Source organism: Harpia harpyja, chromosome 6, assembly GCF_026419915.1.
Source record: "Harpia harpyja isolate bHarHar1 chromosome 6, bHarHar1 primary haplotype, whole genome shotgun sequence".
Lineage (NCBI taxonomy): Eukaryota > Metazoa > Chordata > Aves > Accipitriformes > Accipitridae > Harpia > Harpia harpyja.
In genome coordinates this window covers 25,514,322-25,529,358 of record NC_068945.1, presented here as the reverse complement: position 1 = coordinate 25,529,358, position 15,037 = coordinate 25,514,322, and the positions used below count along the sequence as shown (strand labels likewise).

Sequence of the window (15,037 nt, the reverse complement as noted above, 5' to 3'; positions counted from 1 at the left end):
GAGGATTTGGAGGAATTTACCATGACGATATCCCAGTGCCCCTCTTTGGCATGCTCTCGGTGACACTTAGCCCATTTCTGGGGTGAAGATACAAGCCTGCTCCTGAGTTTGTAGCTCAAGGCCTCTGTTGAACAGTGATGCCCCAAAAAGTACCTGGTTTGTTCACATCACAGGGGATCTGGGCTCAGGCTTACTTGTTTGTCTGAAGGATGGCTTCCCAGTTACTCCAAGACATACTACCAGCGACTGCAATTACCTTTGCTACATCAGCTCCCCTGAGGTCTCTCACAGGAAGATTTGAGCTATATTTCTTTGCTCTCTTCCTATCCTAGAAAATTGCTTCATACAGGAGCCATTTTACGGGATACCCTGAAGAAGTCCCATGAATTTCATACAAAATACCAGCCTGTCTTCAAAGCTGCATAATGTGTCATAATCTCTGCTTCGCCCAGCTAATGGACCTGCAGGAACAGCTTTAAGCTTTGAATCACTGCCCTCCACCAGGCCATCACGATCACTTCACATCTCTTGTCCCTCCTGTCTACTCCCTTCCCGATGCTGAGGCCGGAGTCCTGCACCTTTTCTTACATGGGCTGCTGTCTAGTGACACTGTACCTGGTGAAGAGCTCCTTGGGCACGTTCTCTCACTGATGCTTAATACCTGGGCATCTTTTCCTATTCCTCACCTGGGCAGAGCATTTTCCAGCCTGGCAGAAGCTGTGCAGTCTCCCGCTGCATCCCTGATGTCTCTGTTTCCCACAGATCCAGAGGAAAACATTGAAGCAGTCCTCTTAAGCAGCTTGGATATGCTTCTTTGCACCGAGAGAAAAAAAGCAGAAGGAAGAGAGAAGAAGTAACTCCAGGAGAGACAGTACAAGCTCTGCACAAATAGCTTCTCCTGGATTCCTGCGCTGAGCACACGTATTGGCTGATGGGTTGAGCACTCATTGGACCTACTTTTGTTGTAAAGCAGAAGGAGAACAAGGCAGATGTAACTGGTTATTTTAGCATACAGACAAATTGCAAGATGATCTGTGCTCTCCTTACAGAAGCAGCTTGTGAGTTTTGGCCCTTCGCTGCCAATTCTGGAAGCTCCCGTTTCACGTGTGGGAGTTGCTTCTCTTGTGCCGTGTTTCCCCACAGCGCAGGAGCAGCACAGCGGTGCAGGCTGGCCCCAGCTCCCGTACCGATAGCGCACTGGCCCAGCTCTATCTCCCCTGGGCCTGGTGGCACATGAGGCTTCGACGGGGGAACCTCGTGCCCCATGAGGACTGAACCCTGTGTTTGCAGAGTACGGGCATTAGTACGAAGGCGCAGGGGAGCACGCCGATTCAGGCAGCCCTCGCATACGTGCAATACAAGCTGTCCCAGCTGTCGGTGACACCAGAGGGATAAACTCTGGTATTCGGGTGTCTTACAGGTGTGTTTGCGGTCTTGGATCAATGCTGGCGTCGCTTGCTCACAGAGATGTTTGCAGACATCTAAGGGCGCTAATGTTGTACATGGACTTTCTGTGAATTAGCTCGTATGTAGGTAAGTGGAGGTGAATTGATCATTTATTTTTCCCTGCTGCTATTAAGGATACACTCTGTATCTGACAGAAATTTGTGTATATGCTTCCTCCAGCCACGGTCACTGAGGCAGGCTGGGACTGTTTCATGGCAGCTCTGGAAAATAAGCTTTTATTCTTTCCAAATTACTTCATAAGAGGAGGCATCAGGTTTCTTGTGGCCCTGTAATCATGTCAGGACTGAGGCAGAAAGCAGAAGTTATGTTTGTCTGATGCCCTTACACCCAGAAAATATGTCCTTTTCCAGAGCATGCGGCTTCTTCATCACAAAGAGGGAGCACTTCAAGGCAAGCTTTCTCCCTGGAAGCCAGGGCAGACATTTGGCTGTTTATTATGGTGCTTCCTCCCTCCCAGCCAGTGCGGCTACATTTAAATGCATTGCCTAGCACTGTAAATCCCACCCAGGAACTGCTCTTGAGCATGGCCCTGCCGTTTTCTTCAGTCAAAACATGTTTACATGCTCATTTACTGAGATCACAGCAACCTCACCACCCCATCTGCACCCTGCCTAGCCAAATTATAACGCTGTGTTCTGGCGGGTTGAACATCTGACGTGCTTTAAAATAAAGGGACGGCCAACCGAGCGGTGGTCAGTGCTGCAGGCTGCCCGGGAGAGGAGGGGGGTTGTGTGGCCAGTGCTTTGCCCAGTGTCCCAAGCTGGGGGATGCCAGACAGCCCCCGTCCCGGGGCGATGAGCCGCTCTTCCGATCGCTGATGTGCTGGAGGTGCATGGGGACACTTCTGAGGCTCCCCAGAAAGGGTTTTGACCGGTCTTCTGGGTGCCGCTCCCCAGCCGCCCTACAAGCTGCCTAGACAACCCTGCAGCATGTCGCTTCCTAAGCGGAGGTCTGGAAGAGCCTTGCTCAGGTGGTTTTGGGGCAGAGGCCATCCACAAATGTCTTGCACGGTCTCACCTGCCAGAAACATTGATCTGTCTTTCTCCTGCATCCCCACCAGAGCAGCACGGTCCTCCTTTCCTCCGTCTCACGTCCGCTGTAGGGACTAGAAGCCATTTAATACATTGCGCAGTACTGACCAAAAGACTCTCCCTCTTGCAATGGAGGAGGCATCGTGATGTTTCCACAGCTTCAGCAATGATTTCAGCTTGCTTGAAGTTTCAGGGGTTCCGGGGTGAGGCTAAAGCCATTTTTCATTTAAACATGATAGCCTCTACTGCCCAGGGGCTCCAAAACCCCAGGTGCAAATTGAAAACATCACTCCATCCGTTTCAGAGATGTTTCAGTAAGAAGTGTTTCATTCTTACCCTGGGCCATGTCAAAATGGTGGGCTGACCAAAATATTTGGCTGCAAATTGCTTAGCACCTGTAGTCTTCAGAGACATTCGGAGCAGGTTAACCCTCCTGGGGGACAGTCTTTGAAAGAAAGTGATATATTGTGCTGTTAAAAGAGAATTATCTGAGGCACAGGATGAGACCTGTGTGGAAAGAGGGCTAAGAAGGAGACGTCACGCAGTGTCTAAGTCGAGGTCCCTTGCTCTACTCCAATGACTCCTGACGCTGGATGTGCCCTCTGTGTGACCATCCATGAGCAGAGCCGGTACCGTAGAGATGGGAGAGAGGAATTTTTAACCGTGTGAAGGCTAATTTCCTGGACTAGGCAGTGGAAGCCTCTTTGCTCCATCTGTACCGGGCTGAAGACTGTGGTTAATCACACTTCATTACAAGCTGAAGCAAAGCAGCACCAAGGAGTTTGCAACCAGCTGGTCGGCAAAGAAGGGAGGCCATAGAGGGAGGAAGCGTGTTTCATAAATGTGGGTAAGGAGTATACATTATGAGTGTGCTGGGAATAAAAACAACCTTGTACCAGTAAATAGTGGGCCTCAAATTTCAGACCAGTTCCTGTGGGCCCACTTAAAGCTTATTCCAGTTTTTGAGAAGTCACTGGTTCCAGCAATATCCCCAATGTTTAGGAGCGAGTAATGTTGCCAAACCCTCTAGAGCCGTGCCTCCAGAAATATGATGGAATTATTAAGTGCATTTTGCGTTCCTGTTTATTGTTAGAGGCATGATGTCTCAGCTTGTCTGCTGAGTTGCTTTTTTTAATGCAACACTCGTAAATTCATGAAAGCGGGGCAAAATGGCCAGAGCTCTTCTTTTTATACTGGACAGGGGTTGTTCAAGCCCCTTGGTCTTGGTCACACCTGGCTGCTACACTGTCCCTCACTGACATCTATGCAGAGGTCTTATTAGCACCATGCTGATGGATGGGCTGTCTGGGAAGGGAAACGTGATACAGCCTTCAGATACCCTCATTAGAATGAAGGAGAAAACTTTGGACTTTTTTTATGTCTTTTTCTAATAAAATGAAAACTTTTGATTTGGTTTTGAGCCAGAATGACAAAACAAAACAACTTTTTTATTTACATTTCACATTTCTGGGGGGAGGGGAGCATTCAGCTGAAAACTGGTGTGTTTCAGCCATGGGGAAAATTGCCTTCCTACTGTCTCTCCTTTTTTATTGAACAAATAGACACATAGTAAAAATGTGAGCCAGCTTCTTTTTTTTGCTAATACTATAAAATAGGTAGCAAAGACGGCTTCCCCTCATTTTCCTTTACTTCTTTATTCTGTCCTCTCTTTGCCAATTGGAAACAGAATGCAGAGAGTTACTTTGTCTCTGGAAACAGCTCTTGCAGGGCTTAACTGTGTTTTCAATGCTTTCCAAATAGAAGAACTTTTTGGAACCTACATGGTCTTCCTGAAGTTTTAGGGGGGAGGTCTGAGAAAATAAATTCATATTTTCTTCTGTCAAGCTTGTTTGGCAAGGGGAAGAATTGGGGAGAAATATTTGCAGGGGAAATTATATTTGCAATTTCCCTGTTGACTTATCAATATAAGGGGCATTATACAGAAATATGAATAAAAAAGCTAAAACTGCCCGCCCTTTTCCTATGTTTTCTGCTCCAACACTACTGTCAGCCTTCCCCTCTCCTGAACAACCAATCCTTCTGGAAGTCCTTTGCTGTCTGCATAGCGTAGGCAACTAGGAGCAGTGGTGGTGGAAGGTATACGTCCTTCTCATGACACTGTTCAACTCCAAAGCAAGCACAGTTTCTCGGTTCAAGAGAAGAGATCCTTCATTAGTGACGCTGTAGATGCAGGTACTGTTTCTCTAAATCAATAGCAGAAAGACAAACAATTGAAAAGCAGCTCTGTAGCAAGAGAGCAAGAGAATAGGCTTCACAAGTACTTCAGCTGTGATGATAAAGATCCCTGCCCAACATCAAAAGAAGTTTCCGATGCCGTGCCATATGTTGCTCTCCTTCTTTTACAGAATAAAGATTGAGTATGAAATGAGATATAGCGAGGAATCATTGATTAGAATTGTTGCTCTGGAAAACATTAGGAGAGCATTTGGTTTTCAGTTTGAAAATAAAATGAAAAAGTCACAAGCCTTGAAGGAACTTTCCAATGTGGTTTTCATCTGGCTTGGCAGGTTTCTCCTGGAGAACAGAAAGCTGACAGAAGATAGGAATTAGGAAAACATGCTGTGACCCGGATAGAAATTCTTCAGCAAAAAGGGAAATGCAGAAGCAGTATGTAACGAAAGCCAAAAATCTTCTTTAACCATGTTTGTCTCTCTCATTTCTTCTGCAGGGCCAAATATTTCCAGGGGAAGAAGGTGAATGGAGAATTTGATATCCGAGTGGAACAGGTCAGTGACAACTGAATTTGGCTCTAAGAAATGTGTTTGGACAGTGCTGAGGACTTAATGACAGATAATTTGTGAATATTTCTTCTCTTGAAGAAAGGAACTAATGAGGAGTTTTAAGACATGTCCATTTTATAGAATTGTGGAAGCTATAAATGAAAATATCTTATTGGGCCATCCCTTTGTCCTCCCTACCTTTGCAGAATCAGTCACTATTTCACCTTAAAATTAAATTTTCTGTTCTGGTGATGGGAATATAATTTCTTCCATTTGAAGACTACCTCACAGCTCTGTATATGCCTGAAAATGTGCAAAGCCAGTATGCCACAGTACATGTTGGTCATGTCATGTTCCACATCCGAGCTATACAAGTCTTCTGACTTAGCCTGATTTAAGCCTAAAACCTTTGGTTTAAGTATGCAAAATAACTATACATGGCAAAATTTTTTTATCTGTTTAAAGCCCATAGGAACAGTAAGGACATAGGAACATGGCCTGTTTTCTGATGTGCTCTGCAGGGCATTGGACAAATTCTCTGTTTCTCTGTTAGCCTTAGCACCAGCCATTCATTTCAGTTGAAAACTCTTCACGTTGGGGTCTGTCCCCTCCTCTCTGTGTTGGTGCAGTGTCTGCCAAAGTGAAGTCCCAGTATTGACTGAGACTTTGGATGTGGTTGTCAAAGTAGAAATGATTATTAATAACCATCTGCAGGCGCCTAACTTGAAAGCAGGCATAAGAAGAGAGAGAAGTAGAGAGGAGCTGGTGATCCTGAAGGAATCACGTGCTTGTTTTATACTCCTTAGGGCTATAAAACTGCTTGGATAAAGAAAGCTGGTGAATGTTGCTTGAATGACCTGATACTTCTTTATAAAGCTGTTGATTCTGCATTGTGTGTGTGTATAGAACCATTAATGCAGTGGTTCTGAAGACTTTCTCAGGACCCATTGCCCTTGATAAGGTGTTCTTTCTCTTTTCAAAGGGGTGCTGTCCAGTTGCCCAGGACTATACCTGAGCACACATGTTCTAACCAAAGGCTGTGTCTGGGACAGAAAATTTAGCAAGTCATTTTTTTGCAACTATGATGCTATGAATACTTCATTTTCCTCTTTTTATTGATATCACACTTGTCAGTATTGGGTATTAACAAGAACAATTCTCTCTTGCACTTCCTTATTGAAGTCTTTATTTTGCTGGCTGCTTCAGTAAATGTCCTAAAAGAGAATGGCTGGGGCGGGGGGGGGAATCACACTTCTCACATAGAAGCATGGAATCAAATAATAATTCATATTTGCCCTTCAAACCTCTGATCCAACCTGCTCGGCTGCTCAAAGCAGGGTCAGCTTCAAAGCTAGACCTGATACTCTTCAAAATTACCTGTTAATTCTTTTCCAAACCTCCAGCCTCTGCCTTTCCCCTCATAGTCCTTCTCCTCAAATGTTATCGCACTTGAGGTCCTTATAAAGGAACTCTCTTCAAATGGTTGGTGAGTGGGGAAAGGCAGAAGTGGACTCTTGATCCCTGATGGGTTAAACCCAGTAATGACCCTCGTCATCATCACTAGGTAGCTTATCGCATTTCCCCAAGGACTCTTCCAGGGAGATTTTCCCAGTCTGTCTCTTGAAATCCTTCACATAGGCTGAATGTCCATGTTTGAGACGAGGCACCAAATTGCTCCAAGCAAAGACCACAAGGCTGGTGTGACTCTGCCGGTGAGGACCATCGCCAGGCCCCTTGCAGCCTTCTTTAAATACTCAGCACAGTGACTGCAGCACTGCCCAAGGGAATGAAGCACGCAGTGAGTAGGAGAGTTGAGGAACAATGAACAAGGGTCCCGGCCGCTTCCCCTCGTCCCCTTGCTGCCCCCCAGATCAGGCAGACGAGCCTCCACGTAGCGAGTAGGGAACCACTTTTGACTCCCCCAGACCTCGACAGCAGGAGGGATGATCACTTTCCCCAGCTGGATCACTGTCTGTCAAGGGAAACACAGAAGCTGCATTGTCACGGGCAGTCCTTGAACCTGACCTCAGGCCCCTCTGCGTATCGTTGAGGCCACGAGAAGGGCACTTCTTTCTTCAAACTCTGGCTTTTTGTCCCCTTCTCTTTTTGCCCATCCATACTTGCTCAGTATTTCTTGATATTTAATTTTTATTCACTGCTTCTACCCTGATTATCTGGAGCCTTCCTCACTTCTTCATCCTCTTCCTCGAGCACAATCCAGGAACATAAACTGCTGTGGAACAGGTCCCCTGAGGCTGAACACAGACCCTCTCAACCTGAAAAATGAATGTTCTTCCACAGTCTCCTTATGAAAAAAAAAAAAAAAAGTAGGGAATATCTGTGTTTACCAGCCTGGTCCACACCTTTCTCTTTGAGTTCCCAGCTCACCAGTCTCCACTACTATAACTGTCCTGTGAACAGCACACAGACTGTGCCATGGTTCACAAGCCCTAACCTGGCTGTTCAGTTCTGAATAAATTCTGCATCAGATCAAGGTTTGACTCTCGGGCACCTCTTAAGCCACTTGGTCTGCTCAGTAAGTTCATTTAGGTTTTCATTTTTCCATTTGATCTTGCTTCAGATAACCACACATTATTGACTCAGCCAGAAATACAGTTTGCCTTAGGAAATTTTTTTATATTTTATAGGAAAAAACACTTTTGATCTGAAAAGCTAAATAACAAAAAAGTTTGAATGGCAGAAAGCAGTGAAAGGGAATATCTAAATGTTAAATACTCTTGAAAAACCACATTGGGAAAAAGCAGCTGCCCTATTTTTTCTGACCGTCCTAATTTTTTTGCCATTCTTTCAGGATGCTCTGTAGTTGGTTTAAACTGAAGGAATAGTTTGCCTTGTTGCTCTTTCTCTTCCTCTTTCATCTCCATCTCTAGTACATCTTAATTCTTTCTTAGCAAGCCATTTCTGCAATCTTGGGGGGAAGCAGAACAGGATAGTAGGTAATTTTTTTTTTTTGAAGTCATGACATCACTTATTTGTAATGGAGCAGGAGTGATGAAAGCAGCACTGTCTCTCCCTCTCTCAGCAGCGGGAAGTCAGTTATCTAATCTGGTTATACACCCCTACCAGCTCTCCGAGCTGCCTCTCCCCCTTGGCTGTCGTCCGAGGAATGCAAGACGTATGCAATCATGCTGTCTCGCTCCGTCTAACCCCCACCCAGCACTGTGGAAGGCATTGGCTGATTTCAGCCGAATTGGAGAAACAGGCAGAAGTTTCAAGACACTAAGTTGCTACAAGAGGTGAATTCAGTTCGTATTATACACTGGATAATCCGCAGGGAAGAGACTGTTAAATGCCACCCTGCTGCTCAGGGAGCTGCTTCTGTAAGTCTCAGCTTGTATGAAAATAGGTTTTATGGAGTCTTGAAGAAGGTTTTCTGGTTCTTTAGCACCAAAATGAACGGCGTGACTTTGATACCGACCCCAGGCCCTTGTTCTTCAGCTGAGTCCATTACCACTAGCATTAGACAAGTGACGCTGTGGGCACCGGCTGGTGCCAGTGAATAGGGGAGAGACTTCTCAGGGACACAGCGGTGGGTACAGCCTCTCCAGGCTCCGCTGCCTCCTGTCATTCATTAAAACAAACGTGAGGCCTGACTCTGTGTCCACCTTTGTTTCTTCTCTTCTCATCTTCAGCGTAACACCCAAAACATATTTATTAATGTGCTTTAGAGGCTGTGGGATTTATTATTGCCCGCCCTGGACCGAAACCCAGGCATGCAACCCCATTGCCTTCTCCCTGCTGGCTGCAGGGGGAGAGGTGGGGGGCTGAGTGAGGGCTGGGGCGGTGGGAAGCAAGTGCAAGTGCTCTCCTGAATCACGGCCCCTTTTTCTTTGGAGGCAGTTTGGGTTACATTTTTATTATTTGGATATTTTTCCGCTACAGGTCCTTCTGTAGCAATGATAGTCATTCATAAGACTGAATGAAACACTGACCAAAAAGTGAAAATCTATTATTTGACCTGTTCCCATTAAACCCTGATGGTTTAAGTTTTAGTCAGTGTGGGTAAACCCCTAAGCTTTAAGGAGCAGCCGAGTCTAAAAATACTGTTGCTATTTTATGCTAAAAGTAAGGTTCTTAGATTTTGATCCATGTTATTGCTTTTACTTGCCTTGTGATTTCTAGCTTTGAGAACTGCAGTGTATGTATTTCCAGTTCTTTTCTCTAGAAATACAAATACTAGATAAATTCTTTTAGAATGAAAAGTATGTTTGATTAAATGGCTCTAAGGCTAAGTTGAACTTAAAGAAGAATCTTAAAGTGCCACAGGACTTCACCACATTGCTTTTAGTCTCTCCCGAAATTAATTTTGCTTTTATCTTCACAGTCCTTCACTGGCCAGAGGACAGGAGGCATTAGGAAACACAGTATATTCAGGAAAAGGAGGAATTACACCAAAGACCTTATGCTCTGTCAAACATTTCCCATCACTAGAGGCAACTGGTAGTAATTCACCACCTCCTTCCCCACCCTCTCTGCCCTGTCCCAGAGAAAACTAAGCCTTGCATGCTCTAAGGATTTCATAAGACTCCAGGGTTTCCCGTATGGATGATAAGATACCCCAGGTGGGGGTCTCCTTGGGCGTTAGGCATGCCACATGCACAAGGGGGATGTCGCGTGGCCGTGCATCCCCAGCACACCCAGGTACAAGCAGAAGAGGGCAAGAGAGCCGGGGCTGAGACCCGGACAACCATAGACCCATCGGACAGACCATGATACTGTGGGCGGTAGCCAGATAAGTGGGACACTTGCCACCTGTCTGGGAGAGAGATGCCCCCAAAGCAGGAGATGTGTAGAGCAGGGTCACTGGGATGACCGTGGAGACCTGACTTACGAGAGGAGGCTGAAAGAGTTGAGTTTGTTTTCCTGGCAAAACAGAGGCTAAAGGAGACACGGCTGCTTTTAATAAATGCACTGGTTTAAGAAAGGGTTTCGTGACGTGGTGCCTGCAGTAGCGAGGGGTTAGACCCTATCGCTCTGGTGGGCTTTTCCAGTCCTGTGCCCTGCATTGACCAACAAGAGCTCAGGAGGGAGAGAGGAGAGCACAGACCTAGCAGGCAAGAGCAAGCAGCACTTCTTACAGAGAGTCTGCCACCTTCGGGGTACCTTTCCTTCAGATATTTCCCAAAGGCATTTTAGTATATTCAGAGACATCTTTCCTGGCATTGGCTAATTGATGGTGGAGGGGGGTAAAAAGGGTAAAAGGGCCAAAAGGTTCATCTAAATTTTTATTCCTGTTGTTTGTCCACCCGTCTCCTTCCCACCATTTCCTGCTGTGATGAGGTGGGTCCGTCTGACATGCATTCTTCTAGCACAGCTCATTCACTTGTTCCCACTGCCTGGTTTATTTTCAGGGAATGATTATTCAGTGAACTCCTATGTACACGCTTCTGGAAAAGTCTTGTGGTATAGATTATGACTCCATTGGCAGCATTGTCAGGAAAAAAGTTGTACTTGGCGCTCACAGAAGATAATTGTAATACAAATCATGAATTGCAGCTCCATTGTACTTCCCGTCCTAAAGAGGTGTTTTCATGTGTGGCATAAAGTGATCCTTTCAAAAGGTAGAGTCTGATAGGCCCATGTGTGATGAGAGGAAAATCAGCCTCTCATCAAATAACTGTATAATTTTTATTCATTGTATGTTTAGGGGTTTTTTTTCCCAACTGAAAGCCAGAAAGCAGTTCAAGAACAGCAACAGCAGTTCTCATAGCTTTGCCACATACAAGCATTCGGAAACCATGAATAAAGGGACCTGGAAAAATAGCAATGACTCAAAAATCATGAATTTCTTAAATAAATAGTATCTTCATTTTTTTTATTATTTCCATTGGCTTTTGGAGGCTTACAGAGTTCATGATTTTGAGCTATTTCCTGGGATCAAAAGGTCTAGAAATGTGCTTTTGCTAGATTTCCAATTTTGGGGCAGTCACACAACTTCTGAAAAGAAAATTCAAGAGACAATTCCAAATGCCATCAGAGCTGATGCACCGAAAGGCACTCACACAGGTCAAGGCATGTGGACCTTCAGCATCAGCACTGTCTGTAGCCTAGGAGCATGCATCCTAGCTTCAGGACTTGCAAAGAGCACTTGTGGAAGCTCCCCTTGGAGCCGCACACCAGGATTCCCTCCCCCCGAGCTGGACCGTCTCCATCCTTTTCTCCCAGAGAGCAATCCCAGTACTGGGGGCAGGTGGGAAGCAGGATGCCTCTCCGAAGGAAAATGTCCCAGGAAAGAGACATGGGGAATCACGGTGTGTAATCTCTAATTCTGCATTCATGTGCACAGCCCCAGCCCTCCCCTTCTTCACATCCATACGGTCTGTTCACCCTTCTGCTTGTGCAGGATTTAGGGACTGCTTACTTCCCCCCTGAAACGCTTGTAATGGTTGTAGTGAAATATCCCGTTAGAGGAATGCAGTCTGGTGTCTGCCAAAGTCTTTCTTTCCTTGTACGTATTGGAAGATCTACCAAAAGCTAAAGCATAAAATCCACGGAGGAATGTATGCGATTTGATTAGACAGCAGTAATTCCTCTTCCTGAGTGCCTAAGCCATGACATGGACCAGCTTGTTATTCTGACTGCATTTGGTGTCACAGGGCAGGGGGAGAAAAACAGACGTGTACTGATAATTGGCGAGGAGTTTCAGGAGCAAGAGTGGGAGAGTGGAGAGCCTTGGCCAGAGCACAATCGGTGGGTAAGGGAGAGCCAAAGGAGACGTGGAGACTGGGGAGCTCCAGCCACACGAAAGACCCCGTGCCCTGCAAGCCACCTGTGGCTCCAGTGCCACCAGTCAACCCTCCTTCCTCCATCCCAGTGCCGGTGAGAGGGGTTGGTCAGAGTAACTACCGAATTCAGGCTTAGGATCCCGATGGGGGTACTCTGCATTGCCTTATGGGAAGCTGTGTACTGCAGCGGTAGCTCAGTGCTGTGATTTATGGGACGGAATAACCCCCCAAAAAGCCAGCGTATGTGTTACGGCGTATGGCGTGTCACACTGAGGAAAGTGTAAATGTTCCCTGGCAGGGCTAAAACCCCCTCTGCTATTTTTGTGTGTGTGCGGTATATATGCAAATGGGGGTATATATGCAAATATTCACACAGAATTCTAGTATAACTTCGTGTCTCCCTTTTAAGAAATAACCAACCTGAGTAGCTTTTAGTCAGATTACATACAGATGAGGGCTTAGGAAGTTCAGTAGCTCAAAAAACCCCAATGTGCTTGTTGCTGTATGGACACACTAAGCCTGCTTGCTTTAAAAAAAAATAATAAATCAGCCACCATGCCCCCAAAACACAAATCCAAAAACCTGTCTTGCACCCCTATTCCTGCATTCCTGTGCCACAATGAAGATGAACTGACCCTCAGTATTTACTCAAGGAGCAAACTGGGATGCTTTCCTGGGGTTCCCCATTGACATGCAAGGAGAATTTTAATAAGGACACCTGCCAGATACCAAACTTATCGCAGGACGGTTGAGGCTGGAAGGCACATGTGGATATCTCACAGTCCAATCTCCTGCTCTGAGCAAGGTCACCTAGAGCAGGCTGCCCAAGACCTGGCCAATAAAGGTTTTAGTGTCTCCAGGGATGGAGACTCCACAACCTCTCTGGGCAACCTGTTCCAGTGTTTGACTATCATTGCACTAAAAAGGGAATTTTCTTGTGTTTATATGGAATTTTGTGTATTTCATTTTGTGTCCATTGCCCCTTGTCCTTTCCCTGGGCACCACTGAGAAGAGTATGGGTCCATCTTCTTTACTACCTCCCATCAGGTTTTTATAGACATTGACAAATCTCCCCCTTATGCATCAATCATCAATGGCAGATGCACAAGACGGGGAACTGAAGACAAGTCAGCAGCCTAGACAAAGCAAGGCAAGGATTACAGTGGTTCTCAGCCAGAATATGAGTCATGTTGCTGTACATGTGACAAATCCATGCCGGAACATATGGACAGCAGTATTATATGTAAGGCGAGTAGACTTCCTTACATCTTACTCGACAATGGTCATGTCTCTGCTGAAGGATCGTGGTGAGTTTGGGCCATTACAACCCAAAGACGTTGAGGACCAGTCAGAGACAATCCCAGTGACAGCAACAACACTGATCACTGTGCTGAAAAACATCACCTACAAGGAAATCTTACAAGAATGGGGTTGGTTTTGTCTAGGGAAAAAAAAGGAAGAAGGAAGGGTAAGTCTTCAAACAGTAGGTCCTCAGGTTCTGCAGGAGGAAGTAATGGACAAAAAAATTACAGTCTTAGGAAAGTAAGGGGAGAGATTTAGGCTGGAAAATAGGAAAACTTTCCAAGGTTGTTAAGGCACAGATTGCCTGAGGAGGTTCCTCATCTGTGGAAGATACAAGAAGGTTATGTAGTATCTGCACACAGCGGCAGAGGTAGAGCTGTTCCTGCCTTAGGAAAGAGAGACAGACTATGTGATGTCTTGAAATCCTTCCAACACAACTTTCTGTTATTCTATGAAAAATGCTTAAAATCCACCTTGAATATGTGCCTCCCATGAATCATTAATAGGTATGGCTACCAAGCTAGGCACTTCTATTATCGCATGATTTAAAATGACAACATCCTCCTTGTTTTATTATCAGCAAACAGAAACTCTAAAATAGCTCACCAAAAAGATCCTCCGGCACCTAGAGAACCCTGATGGGAGAAACTGAGAGTAGCTTAAGGTTTAGTCCAAATGATACAGAAAGATTTCTGAATCTGAATACCTGAAATAGGCATTTTTAACAGAACTATCCTCAAAATATCTGTGGCATCCTCCCAGGTCTGGGCCTCACAGACGCACAAAATATTTCTACTCCCAGTCTGTATTACGTTATTCTTCAAGACAGATTGTGTCACGTTTGTCACACATGGTTCACTTTTGCCCTGAATGTTTTTGCAGCCACTGGCACCATTGCAAAGCAAGTATAAACCACCAGGCTAATGTAATGCCGCCTTCTACTCGATGAGTGCTAATGCAAATGACTCTGCAAGGCCATGGGGAGGTGGGCTCTCCTGTTTTATGCATAGTTACCTGTCACTCTATCTGCATGGGCTGCTTTCAAAGACCTTTTTGTCTGCAAGGTAAACTCAGGCTGGAGATGATCTCAGACTTGAAAGCCCAGCCAAGGGAAGTCATCAGGCTACAAAACCCACAAAGTTAAAAATACAGGGAGCACTGGAAAATCAACAGGAAACAATTTCTGCTGACTGAAGTTTTCAGCCTTCTTCCAAACGCCAGCTAGCAGCGGCCTGTTGGATGGGACAAAGCAGCTACATGAAAGCAGCAATGGTCCTTAACTTACTCTGTTAAAGCAGGAGCGAATGCCAGGAAAAGATTAGGATTGTCCCTCAGCTGGGATCGTATATCTGGATGTTTTGGGGGCGAGGTAGCCGAGTCCCCCAGGCCCTCTCTCCACTCCTCCCTCCTTGCCAGGGTGCCCTGGACAATGGTTGCCAAAGGGGATTTCTCCTTTTCTTCTGGCTCTTGACATTAGCAGGCCTGAAATTGGTCCTGGCAGTTTGGTATGAAATACTTACCAGCTCAGGGGATTCCCAGGCCTGTTTGGACGTCAGGTGCCTGAGCACAGCTTTGTTTGGTCTGACTGCCTCGGGGCAACGCCTGTCAGACCAACTTACTTAGATTGTAAGTGCCAGCCATCAAATGAAGACTGCCCATTTTCACCCCCAGCAAAGCAAAGTATTAAGTTCTTTAATACAAAACCGTTATGGAAAAAATCATGGAAGAAAAGCATAAAAAACATGAAAAC

General features: G+C 45.7%; 1 protein-coding gene across 1 annotated transcript in view; it reads left to right on the top strand.

The window, feature by feature from the left end:
- Positions 1–15,037, top strand: part of SYN3 (synapsin III) — a 183,902-nt gene that overhangs the window by 8,423 nt on the left and 160,442 nt on the right. The window contains exon 2 of the mRNA XM_052789786.1: positions 5,188–5,245. Within this exon, the coding sequence (XP_052645746.1) occupies positions 5,188–5,245 (58 nt within the window). The remainder of the gene's footprint in view (positions 1–5,187; positions 5,246–15,037) is intronic.